Source organism: Enhydra lutris, unplaced genomic scaffold, assembly GCF_002288905.1.
Source record: "Enhydra lutris kenyoni isolate GAN:26980312 unplaced genomic scaffold, ASM228890v2 scaffoldscaffold39, whole genome shotgun sequence".
Lineage (NCBI taxonomy): Eukaryota > Metazoa > Chordata > Mammalia > Carnivora > Mustelidae > Enhydra > Enhydra lutris.
The window spans coordinates 25,291,809-25,306,130 of record NW_019154123.1 but is presented as its reverse complement, the minus strand read 5'-3'; the positions used below and the strand labels follow the sequence as shown (position 1 = coordinate 25,306,130).

The window sequence follows — 14,322 nt, the reverse complement described above, 5'->3', positions numbered from 1 at the left end:
ATGGACATTGGGGAGGGTATGTGCTATGGTGAGTGCTGTGAAGTGTGTAAACCTGGCGATTCACAGACCTGTACCCCTGGGGATAAAAAGATATTATATGTTTAAAAAAAAATAAAACTTAAATAAAAAAAAAAAAAGATAGCACAAAGCTTAAACTAGACACACACACACAAAAAAAAAAGATTTAAATTTACTCTGGAGGGGTAGGTTAAAGCAGCCAGGCTTGTATGCTCTTGGTGGGAGTGTATATTGATAAAAATGTTTTGGAAAGCAATTTGGCAATGTATTTCAAGATCTTTAAAGGCATTCATAGCATTTGACCTAGTAGTTCTACTTCTGGGAACTATCCCAAGGAAATAATTCTTTAAAAATTTGTTTTTTTCTAAGCCTCAGAAATTTTTAAGTATTATTTTTAATACTTTATTACTTCATTTATAATATCAAGAAATTTAAGCAATTTAAATGTTTCACAGAAGGAGAATAGATAAACAAATATATTCTACTCAAAGGAATATATTAGGACTCAAGCTAAAATATTTTTAAGAATATGTTGTAAGAAAATTTCTCAAAATGTTAAGTGAAAAAAGCAAACTACAAAGAGTATAAACAATAGAAGTTGAACTGTATTTAAAAATATACTTAGAAGAGAGGACGCCTGGGTGGCTCAGTTGGTTAAGCATCTGCCTTCAGGCTCCAATCATGATCCCAAGATCCTGGGATCAAGTCCCACAGCAGGTTCCTTGCTCAGCAGGGAGCCTGCTTCTCCCTCTGCCGCAGCTCCCCCTGCTTTTCTACGCTCTGTCTCTGACATAACAAATTTTTTAAAAGTGAATAAACACACACACACACACACACTTAGAAGAAAAGAATGGTGGGAAATATACCTAAGGAATAAATGTTCTTGGCTATTAAGTCTTACTTTAAAACAAAATATGATAATTTTTGATTAGCACTTTCAAAAGGAAGACATATAGAAATCTTCATATTCCCTAGGAAAGGGAGCTCTAGAGTAAAGAAGGTTTCCACTGAATTGCAGTTTTCATCCCTCAGAGCAACCAGATCCTTCACTGAAGTCACACTTCCTAATAAGCATTCTGATTTCCATAGGAGGAAAAAAGTGCCCCTAGATGAAGGTCTCTAAAATCCCAACTCTTCAGTTATTATTACGAAGGCTGTACTTCTGTTGTAAGTGAATAAAATGACATTTTGGTTTATTAGCTAGACTCCTCTGGATCTGATTGGCCTGAACCAGTCTCCCAAGAGCCTGATTTTTGCTCATGAGTGGGATTAAATTGATTTATTGAACTTGGAAATCTGAGGTCCAGATCCTGGACTTCTTGATTCCCACCAAAGTGTATCAGTAAGCCTGGAGCACTGGTCACTCCATTAACAGTCTAACCCATTGTTTCAATGGCAAAAGAAGAAAGCAGAAATGAAATGGAAAATAATATTTTTATGTGATGAGCTAGTCTTTGAGTTAAAAAAAGAAGAAACTAGAAATACTGGTGGTCTTTCCTTAAGCAGCAAATGCTTAAGAACTCATTTTAGGAAAGCCTTTGATTATTGATCTTTAGTTTTTCTGGTAATGTAATCTATAGTATAATCTGGCTAAGTATATTCACTTCATATTTGACTCACTGATTGAGCTTCTTTAGCAGTATTACATATTATATCACCAGGCTTTGTGTTTAACTCATATATTTATTTTTTTATAAAAGCTTTATTCACATATAATTCACATATAAAATTCACCCATTTTGAGTATATAATTCAGTATTCACAGAGTTGTGCAACCATCACCACAATCAATTTTAGAACGTTTTCATCAGCCCAAAAAGAAACCCAGTACCCATTAGCAGTTGCTCCCAGTTTCCCTCCTAACCTTCTAGCCCCAATTAACCACTAATCTGCTTTCTGTCTCTATAGTTTGTCTATTCTTGACTTTTCATATAAACCAAATCATGTAACGTGTGGTCTTTTGTCACTAGGTTCTTCAGTCAGTTTGTTTTCAAAGTTTATCAATATTATACTATATCAATACTTCATTTCTTTTTTATTATTCATTTCTTTTTACTTTATTTCTAAGGTTCCATTGCGTTTCTTTCTAAGATACCATGTTCGATTGATCCATTCATCTGTTTAGACATTTTGATTGTTTCCAGTTTGGGGCTGAGATGAATGCCACTATGAACATTCACTGCCAGTGTTTGTGTGGGCATGTGTTTTTATTTTTCTTAGGTACATATGTACCTAGGAGGAGAATTGCTGGGCCGTATGGTAATTCCATATGTAACATTTTGAGGTACTCTCAGACAGTAGCCATACCATTTTATATTACTAATGGCAATGTCTGAGGGCTCCAGTATCCCCACATCCTGCCAGCGCTTGTTATTCTCTGTAATAATGTATGTGATGATTGTAGCCATCCTAGTGAAGTATATCTCATTGTGGTTTTGATTTGCATTTCCCTGTTGACTGATGATTTGAGCATCTTTTCATGTCTTTATTATCCATTTGCATATCTTCTTTGGAGAAATGTCTATTCAGATTCCCTGCCCATTTTTTAATTGGGTTATTTGTCTTTTGTTATTGAGTTGTAAGAATTCTTTATTTGGGGGCCACTTGGGTGGCTCATTTGGGTAAGCACGTGACTCTTGATTTCGGCTCATATCGTGATCTCAAGATTGTGTGATTAATCCCTGTGTCACACTTCTCTTTGGGCGTGAAGGCTGATTAAAATTCTCTTGCTCTCTTACCCTCTGCACCTCTCTTCCCTCTCTTTTTCTCTCTCTCCCTCTCTAAAAAAAAAAAAATTAAATATTAAAAAAAATTTTTAATCCTCTTTTTTGGATATAAGTCCTTTATTATATACAATTCATAGATATTTTCTCCTGTATGTTGTCTTTTCACTTTTTGATAGTATCATTTGAAGCCCAGAAGTTTTTGATTTTGATGTCTATTTTTTTGTGTGTGTGCTTTTGGTGTCATAGCTAATAAACTGTTGCCTAATCCAAGGTCACAAAGATTTACATTTATGTGTTCTTCCTCTTTTTTTTTTAATCTTTAATACAATCTTTTAAAAGAAGGCGATCATTTTTTATTAAAGACATCATTTGAATTTTATCTTTGCTAAAATGCTGGGGAAGAGGAGCAGAGTTTTTAATTAACATAATTTATTATTGGTTTCAGAGGTACAGGTCTGTGATTCATCACTATTATACAATACCCAATGCTCATTACATCATATGCCCTCCTTAATGTCCACCACCCAGTTACCCCATCCCTCCCTCCCCCACCCCTCCAGCAACCTTCAGTTTCTATGATTAAGAGTCTCTTACGGTTTGTCTCCCTCTCTGGTTTCATCTTGTTTTATTTTTTTCTTCTCTTCTCCTATGATCCTCTGTTTTATTTCTTAAATTCCACATATCAGTGAGATCATGTAATAGTTATCTTTCTCTGATTGACTTATTTTACTTAACATAATAACCTCTAGTTCCATCCACTTCATTGCATATGGCAAGATTTTGGGTTTTTCGGTGGCTGAGTAATATTCCATTGTGTATATATATATATGTATATATATACACACACACCACATCTTCTTTATCCATTCATCTGTCAATGAACATCTGGGTTCTTTCCATAGTTTGGCTATTGTGGACATTGCTGCTATAAACATTGGGGTGGAAGTGCCCCTTTGGATCACTACATTTGTATCTGGTACAGTATACTGGGTAAATACCAAGTAGTGCAATTGCTGGGTCATAGGGTAGCTCTATTTTCAACTTTTTGAGGAACCTCCATACTGTTTTCTAGAGTGGCTGCACCAGCTTGCATTCCCACCAACAGTGGAGGAGGGTTCCCTTTCTCCGTACCCTCACCAACATCTGTCATTTCCTGACTTGTTAATTTTAGCCATTTTGACTGGTGTGAGGTGGTATCTCACTGTGGCTTAGATTTGTATTTCCCTGATGCCAAGTGATGTGGAGCATTTTTTCATGCGTCTATTGGCCATTTGTATGTCTTCTTTGAAGAAATGTCTCTTCATGTCTTCTGTCCATTTCTTGATTGGGTTATTTGTTCTTTGGATGTTGAGTTTCATAAGTTCTTTATAAATTTTGGATACTAGCCCTTTATCTGATAAGACTTTTGCAAATATCTTCTCCCATTCTGTTGGTTATCTTTTGGTTTTGTCAACTGTTTGCTTTGCTGTGCAAAAGCTTTTTATCTTGATGAAGTCCCAGTAGTTCATTTTTGCCTTTGTTTCCCTTGCCTTTGGAGACGTTTCTAGCAAGAAGTTGCTGCAGCAGAGCTTGAAGATGTTGCTGCCTGTGTTCCCTTTTAGGATTTTGATGGATTCCTGTTTCACATTAAGGTCTTTCATCCATTTTGAGTCTATTTTTGGGAATGGCGTAAGGGAATGGTCCAGTTCCATTCTAATGCATGTGGCTGTTCAATTTTCCCAACACCATTTGTTGAAGAACTATCTTTTTTTCATTGGATATTCTTTCCTGCTTTGTTGAAGATCAGTCAACCAGAGTTGAGGGTCCATTCCTGGGCCTTCTATTCTGTTCCATTGATCTATGTGTCTGTTTTTGTGCCAGTACCATACTATCTTGATGATTACAGCTTTGAAATAGAGCTTGAAATCTGACATTGTGATGCTACCAGTTTTGGTCTTATTTTTCAACATTCCTTCGGCTATTTGGGGTCTTTTCTGGTTCCATACAAGTTTTAGGATTATTTGCTTCAGCTCTCTGAAAAATGTTGATGGTATTTTGATAGGGATTGCATTGAAACTATAGATTGCTCTAGGTAGCATAGACATTTTAACAATATTTGTTCTTCCAATCCATGAGTATGGAACATTTTTCCATTTCTTTGTGTCTTTCTCAATTTCTTTCATGAGCTTTCTATAGTTTTCAGAGTATAGATCCTTTGCTCTTTGGTTAGGTTTATTCCTAGGTATCTTACGGTTTTGGGCGCAATTGTAAATGGAATGACTCCTTAATTTTTTCATTCTTCTGTCTCATTGTCAGTGTATAAAAATGCAACTGATTTCTGTGCAATGATTTTATATCCTGCCACTTTGCTGAATTCCTGTATGAGTTCTGCCAATTTTTGGGTGGAGTCTTCTGGGTTTCCTCATGTCATCTGCAAAGAGTGAGCGTTTGACTTCTTCTTTGCCGATTTGGATGCCTTTAATTTCTTTTTGTTGTCTGATTGCTGAGGCTAGGACTTTCAGGGCTATGTTGAACAGCAGTAGTGATAGCAGACATCTCTGTCATGTTCCTGACCTTAGGGGACAAAATTTCAGTTTTTGCCAAATGAGAATGATATTTGCTATAAGCTTTTCATAAATGGCTTTTATGCTATTAAGGTATTTTCCCTCTGTCCTTCCACTGTGTAGGGTTTTAATCAAGAAAGGATGCTGTACTTTGTCAAATGCTTTTTCTGCATCTCTTGAGAGAATCATATGGTTCTTGTCCTTTCTTTTATTTATGTATTGTATCGCATTGATTTGTGGATGTTGAACCACTCTTGCAGCCCAGGAATAAATCCCACTTCCTTGTGGTGAATAATCCTTTTAATGTACTGTTGGGTCCTATTGGCTAGTATTTTGGTGAGAATTTTTGCATCCGTCTTCATCAGGGATATTGGTCTGTTATTCTTCATTTTGGTGGGGTCTTTGTCTGGTTTTGGGATCAAGGTAATGCTGGCCTCATAGAGTTTGGAAGTTTTCCTTCCATTTCTATTTTTTTAAACATTTTCAGAAGAATAGGTATTAATTCTTCTTTAAATGTTTGGTGGAGGGGCGCTTGGGTGGGTCAGTCATTGTGTCTGCCTTGGCTCAGGTCATGATCCCAGGGTAATGGGATCAAGCCCCGCATGGAGCTCCCTGCTCGACAGGAAGCCTGCTTCTCCCTCTCTCACTCCACTGCTTGTGTTCCCTCTCTCACTATGTCTCTCTTTGTCAAATAAATGAATAAAATCTTTAAAAATAAATAAGTGAATGAATGAATGAATGAATGAATGAATGTTTGGTGGAATTCCCCCTGGGAAGCCATCCAGCCCTAGACTCTTGTTTATTGGGAGTTGTTGTTGTTGTTGTTTTTTAAGATTTTATTTATTTATTTGACAGACACAGCAAGAGAGGGAACGCAAGCAGGGGGAGTGGGAGAGGGAGAAACAGGCTCCCTGCTGAGCAGAGAGCCTGATTTGGGGCTCGATCCCAGGACCCTGGGATTATGACCTGAGCTGAAGGCAGATGCTTAACAACTGAGCCACCCAGGCGTCCCTGTTGGGAGATTTTTTATTACTGCTTCAAATTCCATAGTTTGCAGTCCCTAGGAATGCATCCATTTCTTCCAGATTGTCTAGTTTGTTGCCGTTTGTTGCTCATAATATGTTTACAATTGTTTGTATTTCTTCAGTGTTGGTTGTGATCTCTCCTCTTTCATTCATGATTTTTATTTATTTGGGTCCTTTCTTTTTTTGTTAAGTCTGGCTAGGGGGTTATCAGTCTTACTAATTCTTTCAAAGAACCAGCTCCTACTTTTGTTGATCTGTTCTACTGTTCTTTTGGTTTCTATTTCATTGATTTCTCCTCTAATCTTTATTATTTTTCTTATTCTGCTGGATTTAGGCCTTACTTGCTGTTCTTTCTCCAGGTTTTTTTAGTTGTAAGCTTAGTTTGTATAGTTGAGACCTTTCTTATTTCTTGAGAAAGGCTTGTATCACTATATATTTCCCTCTTAGGACCACCTTTGCTGCATCCCAAAGATTTTGAAGTTGTGTTTTCATTATCATTCATTTCCATGAATTTTTAAAAATTCTTCTTTAATTTCCTTGTTGACCCATTCATTCTTTAGTAGGATGCTCTTTTGAGTCCTTTCCAATTTTCCTCTTGTGATTGAGTTCTAGTTTCAAAGCACTGTGGTCTAAAAATATGCAGGGAATGATCCCAGTCTTTGGTACTGGTTGAGACCTGATTTGTGACCCAATGTTATCTATTCTGAAAAATGTTTCATGTACACTTGAGAAGAATATGTGTTCTGTTGCTTTAGGATGGAATGTTCTGAATATATCTGTGAAGTCCCTCCGGTCCAGTGTGTCATTCAAAGCCCTTATTTCCTGGTTGGTCTTCTGCTTAGATGATCTGTCCATTGTAGTTAAGGGGGTTTTAAAGTCCCCAACTATTATTGTATTATTATCGATGTGCTTCTTTAATTTTATTATTAATTGGCTTATATAATTGGCTCCTCCCATGTTAGGGGCATAAATACATATAATTGGTAGTTTTCTTGTTGAATAGACCCTTTAATGTTTTTCCTCATCTCTTTTTACAGCCTTTGGGGTTTTTTGGTTTTTTTTTTTAAGATTTTATTTATTTATTTGAGAGAGAGAGAGCATGAGAGTAGAGAGGTCAGCAGGAGAAGCAGACTCCCTGCCGAGCAAGGAGCCCGATGTGGGACTCGATCCTGGGACTCCAGGATCATGACCTGAGCCGAAGGCAGTTGCCTAACCAACTGAGCAACCCAGGCGCCCCCAGCCTTTGGGTTTTTTATATTATTTTTTTTTATTATGTTGTGTTAGTCACTATACAGTACATCATTAGTTTTTGATGTAGTGTTCCATGATTCATGGTTTGCATATAACACCCCGTGCCCCATGCAATACATGCCCTCCTTAATACCCATCACCAGGCTCACCCATCTCCCCACCTCTTCCCCTTTCTATTACCTGTAAAGTGACTGTTACTGTATTTGTCTCTGTTCCTTTCTGATCTATGTTAATTTTGGGCTCTTTCCTTAGAGGATCCCTTTTAATAGTTCTTGTAGGGCTGGTTTGGTGGTCACAAATTCTTTAAGTTTCTGTTCGTCCTGGAAGATTTTTTATCTGTCCTTCTATTTTGAATAACATCCTAGCTGGATAAAGTATTCTTGGCTGCATATTTTTCTCTTTTAGCTCCCTGAATATATCATGCCAGTCCTTTTTGGCCTGCTGGGTCTCTGTGGACAGGTCTGCTGCCCATCTAATGTTTCTCCCTTGTAGGTTACAGATCTTTTGCCCCTATCTGCTTTCAGGATTTTCTCTTTGTCTCTGAGATTTGTAAGTTTCACTAGTATTTGTCAGGGTGTTGACCTGTTTTTATTGATTTCAAGGGGCGTTCTCTCTGCCTCCTGGACTTTGATGCTTGCTCCCTTCCTGAGATTGGGAAGTTCTCCACTATAATTTGCTCCAATATGCCTTCTGCCTCTGTCTCTCTTTCCTCTTCTTCTGGGTTCCCAGTTATTCTAATACTATTTCACTTTATGGCATCACTTATCTCTCGAATTCTCCCTTCTTGATCCGGTAGTGGTTTATCTCTCTTTTTCTCAGCTTTTTTATTCTCTATCATATGGCCTTCTATATCACTAATTCTCACTTCTGCCTCATTTATCCTAGCAGTTAGAACCTCCATTTTTTATTGCATCTCATTAATAGCCTTTTTTTATTTCAACTTGGTTAGATTTTAGTTCTTTTATTTCTCCAGAAAGGGATTCTCTAGTGATTCCTATGCTTTTTGCTCTTTTTCTGTCTTCTATGCTTTTTTCAAGCCTAGCTAGTATCTTTATAATCATTATTCTGAACTCTAGTTCTGACATACTACTTAATGTCCATACTGATTAGGTCCCTGGCAGTCAGTACTGCCTCTAATTCTTTTTTTTTTTTTTTTTGAGGTGAATTTTTCTGTCTTGTCATTCTGTCCAGAGAAGAACAGATGAACAAGAGAACAGAATACTAAAATGGCAACAATAACCCCAGAAAAATATACACTAAACAAATCAGAAGAGACCCAAAACCAGGAGGAAAAAAAAGAATATAATTAGACATGTGAGCAGAATAGAGCAATACACTGGATTCTGTGTGTATTTTGGTCTCTTTTTTAGAAAGCTAGGTCCCAAAATTGTAAAGAAGAAAATCTTCTACGTGTACAAAAATAAAAGTAACTACAGTGAAATGATAGAATGTAATGTAAAAATGGAAATTAAAAGACAAGAAAAAGCAAAAGAGGAAAAAAAACCCAAGAACAAAACAAAAAAAAAACAAAAAAAAAAAAAAAAAAGGAAGGGATATAAATAAACAGGTGAACAGAACATAGCAATACACTATCTCCTGAGTGTCTTTTGGTCAGTTTGTTAGAAGAAACTACATCTCAAAATTGTGAAGAAAGAAAAACTTACATATACAAAAATAAAACTAAGTACGTTGAAAGGATAGAATGTAAAAAACAAAAATAATTTAAGAAAACAAACAAAAAAGAGAATATGATCAGATCTATGTGCATAGAACAGAGTCATATACAAGATTTTGGGTGTATTTTGGTCTGTTAGAAGAAACTACATCCCAAAAATTGTAAAGAAAGAAAAAAAGTGTGTGTGTATATATATGTGGATGATCAAATACAACGAAGGGATAGAATATAACTGTAAAAATGAAAATAAAGATGTAAAAAAAGAGTTGATAAAGTAAGAAATTGGTTGAAAAGGAAAGGAAAAAAATTAAAGTTGAAAGACTAAGAATCATGGGGAAAAAAACCATGCATTCTATATGCTGTATTCCCCTAGGGCTGGAGTTTTGCAATTCTCATTGATCTGGAAACTTGGTCTTGGCTGGATGTTCTTGCTGATCTTCTGGGGGAGGGGCCTATTGCATTGATTCTGAAGTGTCTTTTCCCCAGGTGGAATTCCACCATCCTTGGTGGGGGCCAGGCTAAGTTATCTGCTCCAGTTTGCTCTATGTGCCTTTTATTCCCTGAAGGCTTTTGGTACAGCTTTCAAAGATGAGAATGAAAATGACAACCTTCCAGTCTCTGGCCCCAGAGCCAGAGCTCTGGGCCCGACCTCTCAGAGAACCCTCAGATAAAGCAATCAGTCACTCCTGTCCCCCTGGCCTTCATCCGCAATCCCAGCCTGTGACCGAGCGTTCTCTCTCAGGCACACAGTCCTGTTTGGAGTCTCCAAACCCTGTGGACTCCTTCCTCCTGGGTGAGGAAGGTGGGGTCTTGCTAGTTCTGCTTGTTGGGCATCTGCTCAGAGAGCAGTCGCCTAACTGTGCCATAGATCAAGGTTATGGCAGCCCTGAGCTGAGAGCCCACAAGTGGGCTCACTCTGCAGCCACCTTCCCTATCCTGATCCCTGGGAGCTCTGCCACACTCAGGCACCCCCAGTCTTCCTGTAACCTTGAGGGTCCTGAAACCACACTGTCCCAGCTAGGGTTCCACCCCCACTTAGCCACCTGAGCAACATCCCTCACTGGAGCAGACTTCTAAAAGTTCCGATTTTTGTGTTCTGCTGCTCTATCACTTGCTGGTAGCCAGCTGACGGAGGCTCCCTTCCCTCCCCCCTCCCCCCACAGTTAATCTTCCCATGTATCGCCTGGGATTCACTTTTCCACACCTCCTACCTTGCAGAAAGTGGTCGCTTTTCTATTTGTAGAGTTGCAGCTCTTCTTTTCTTAGATCTCCGGTTGAATTTGCAGGTGTTCAGAATGATTTAATAGCTATCTTGCTGAATTCCTGGGACCAGATGAAATTAAAATCTCCTGTTCCTCCACCATCTTGGACTCCTGCCCCCCCCCATTTATCTTTTCTTCTAAGAGTTTTATAGTTTTAACTATTACATTTTGGTTTTTGATCCATTTTGATTTAATTTTTTTTTGTATTTGACATAAGGAAGTGTTCTAACTCTATTCTTTTGTATGCAACTATCCAGTTGTCCCAGAACCATTTATTGAAAAGACAGTTATTTTTCCATTGAATTGTCTTGACATCCTTGTTGAAAATCAAGTAACTATAAATGTAAGGATTTATTTCTAGACTGAACTCTATTCCATTGGGCTACATGTCCATGCATTTATTTTTCTTTCATTCATTCTACAAAGATTTATTGAGTATCTTTATATGCCAAGCATTGCTTGACATGTCCATGTTACTTGCTTTTGGGAGCTTAGCTGTTCCTTTTTGAAGCACAAGCCTTCTTCAAGAAACACATTCTAACAGGATCTTGCATCTCTTTTTCTTAATGAGATATGAAGTGATTTCCTTTCATAGCCATACCCATAGAGACAGTTTTATCTCTGATTTGTACACAGTCTTTTGGCAGTTTGTTTCTCTGTTTTATAAATGTTCAGAAGTCTGAGTGTGGTTTAGAAGGCTTGGAGGAATGAAAATTGGTCTGGGATAGTCCAGTGGATGTATTGAAGATGAGGTTAGTATTAGAGTGGTAGGAAGATCTGCCACCACGATGAGGGCTCCTGGCAGGTTTGGAATGGCCCACATGGAACTTGAAATGTCCAGGAAGTTGGTAAGTGTAATTGCTGCCAGCAGGAAGGCCAGAGAGAAATCACAGAGAAGTGAGGGTAAAGGAGCCTGCTGGTTTGGGTACCCATAATTCTGCTTCCTGATTTTACTTTAGGAGCCGTTCCCTACAAGTATAAAGTTACAACAAGAAAATGACACTTACAGATAATGGCTTATTGCTGGGTTTAAGATGACCTAAAGGGGGCAAGAATTTTTTGTAATGGTGGTGGCTCATGTCTTCATAGGGGTTGTGATTGTAGAAATTGAAAGGAGAAGCCAAAGAAATTTAAAGTTAGCAGAACTTAATGATTTCCAAAAACTAATGATTCCATTGTTATGACTTCTGGACATTGGAAGGATAATTCTACCAGTGCTTATTTAATGAACAAGGTGAGAATGGTTTAATAAAGACAATAAACTTTGATTATCGTATGCTTATTGGCAAAATATTCGAGTGAATTTTAAAAGATAATTTAAACATTAGATAATACCTTGATATATAGTATAGATAATACATATGAAATGTAGGAGTTGCTTATGTTCATTAGATACAAATACAGTTGATTTCCCTTCTATAGGTGCCTGTTCATTTTTGAAACCCATATTATAAAATGACCTTTCAGTGTCTAATTTTAGAGGTTAAGCAATGGTTTTGTTTTCTCTATATGATAAATGTAAAATATATTGCACTTGGCCAGTGATTTTGAAAGGCTTAGGAAGGGTACCTAGATTCCATGGTATGCTGTTGCCATTAACAATATTGTTCTGGGGGCACCTGGGTGGCTCAGTGGGTTAAAAGCCTCTGTCTTCGGCTCAGGTCATGACCTCAGGGTCCTGGGATCGAGTTCCGTGTCAGGCTCTCTGCTCAACGTGGAGCCTGCTTCCTCCTCTCTCTCTGCCTGCCTCTCTGCCTACTTGTGATCTCTCTCTCTGTCAAATAAATAAAATCTTTAAAAAAAAAAAATATTGTTCTGGGGGTGGGGGGAGGCTATATTAGTGTTCTGGAGGGGGAAAGTTGGGGTTTTGGGTTGTCTTTTATTTTTTTAGATTTTATTTATTTATTTGTCAGAGAGAGAGAGAGTGCACAAGCAGGAGGAGCAGCAGGCAGAGAGAGAAGCAGGCTCCCCACTGAGCAAGGAGCCTGATGCAGAATCAATCCCAGGACCCTGGGATCATAACTAAGCCAAAGCTAGACACTTAACTGGCTGAGCCACCCAGGCATCCCTGGAGGAAAAAAGGTTTTAATATTGACTGTACTGAAAGACATTTTATATAAAGTTTCAGTTGCTCAAGATGGTTTTATGTCTTAACATTAAAATTAAATGTTTCAGAAAATGTATTACATGTTGAAACTTAATACAATATATATTTGTTTACCCATCCTAAAATTTCTTTCAGGAATTGTTCCATCTTCTGTTGTCCTGACTTCCTTCCAGGTGATGTCAAGAGTTTTTCTGATATGGGCAGTAACACATAGTGTCAAAGAGGTGAGTGTTTACATAGGCTAAAATAAAGTAATACCAGCAATGCTAGTCAATGCTAGTCAACATTTCTGTTTCATGTGTGTGTTAGGGCTACAGATTGGAACTCTAAGTCATCAGTGTAGCCCAAATGAAATGCATATTTGCTATGAGAATTGGATTACTGGTGGGAAATGTACCCCAAATATGCAGTGTTGTTAAAGAGAAGACTGGTTAAATGATAACGTCCTGCAGGCTTAGTTCCCATAGAGATTTGGACAATATGGATGTGATCTGCACTTCAGTTATATTTTTGGGGTATCTTGTTTGTTTCAGCATACTAAACTGGACATCTGCATCCTTACAGTGGAACTGTTGGGGGAGTAGGGGGTGTTAATTCAGTCCGGAGCAGTCCTCTTTATAGGACCAGGAGAAACAAACTTGTTTCCACCCCCACCCACCAGGATTAATGGAATTCTCAAACGTACTGACTCTAGTGGTTCTGGAAGGGAAGTGCTCTGCAGGGGGCGTGGGGTGGTACGTACCCCCAGCAGGCCCAAGGATACTGGGAGAAAGCCAGCAGTACGATCAGTGTGAATCGACAACCAAGCTTCATTTCCCAGTATGGAGAAGGAGATTGTTTTCCTGTATGTTTTTTGCTTTTTAAAAGTCATTTATTTCTTGTTAATGTCACCTTGAGGTAGAGTACCTGTAGCCACCAGGAGGATTCATTTTTCAAGTTTTTCTGTCCCAGACACCAGCAGTATTAGAATCTGTGGGGCTCATGAAATGTGCTTATCCATTAGCATTATTCTAATGTTTTCTTTGTCTTCTATTCTCCCAAAACCTCTGTCAAAACATTTTGTTTTTCAGGATTTATTTTGACAGTTTCATTTGAATTTCAGTGAGGTTTTTCTTTTAACTTTTTATTGGCATATGATATACAAACAGAAGAATGCATGTGGGTAATCAGTTTTTAACCAAAGCTGATTAAGCTATTATTTTTGTTACATTCATATGAAATTAGCTGAAGCAAAGGCGTTTTTTAAACTTCTCTCACTTCTCTAAGATATCTAAACTTTATATGCAAGAAGAATGTGAAAACAGTAATGTACTTTTAAAAAATTTTATTTTGATTCCAGTGTAGTATAGTTAACATACAGTATTATATTAGTTTCAAGTATACAATAATATAGTGATTCAAGAATTCTGTACATTACTCAGTGCTCATCCTGATGAGTGTGTTCTTAATCCCCTTCACCTCTTTCACCCATCCCTTCTCTGATAACCATCTGTTCATCCGTTCGCTACAGTTAAGACTCTGTTTTTTGGTTTCCCTTTTTCCTTTGTTCATTTAATCACATACTTTTAAAAAAGTGAGCTCATTTCTTTAAGGAATAAAGTTTTTTTAAAAAGACACATAAATCCTTTTAAAAATGTTTTTTATTTAAATTCAATTTAGTTAATGTATAGCATATTATAAGTTTCAAAGGTAGAATTTAGTGATTCATCAGCTGC

The 14,322-nt window shown here is 37.6% G+C and overlaps 1 protein-coding gene across 2 annotated transcripts in view; it reads left to right on the top strand.

The window, feature by feature from the left end:
• Window positions 1-14,322, top strand: part of LOC111155146 (3-hydroxyacyl-CoA dehydratase 2) — a 128,221-nt gene that overhangs the window by 79,623 nt on the left and 34,276 nt on the right. For both annotated transcript variants that reach the window (XM_022515221.1, XM_022515220.1), the window contains one exon: window positions 12,743-12,831. In XM_022515221.1, the coding sequence (XP_022370929.1) occupies window positions 12,743-12,831 (89 nt within the window). The remainder of the gene's footprint in view (window positions 1-12,742; window positions 12,832-14,322) is intronic.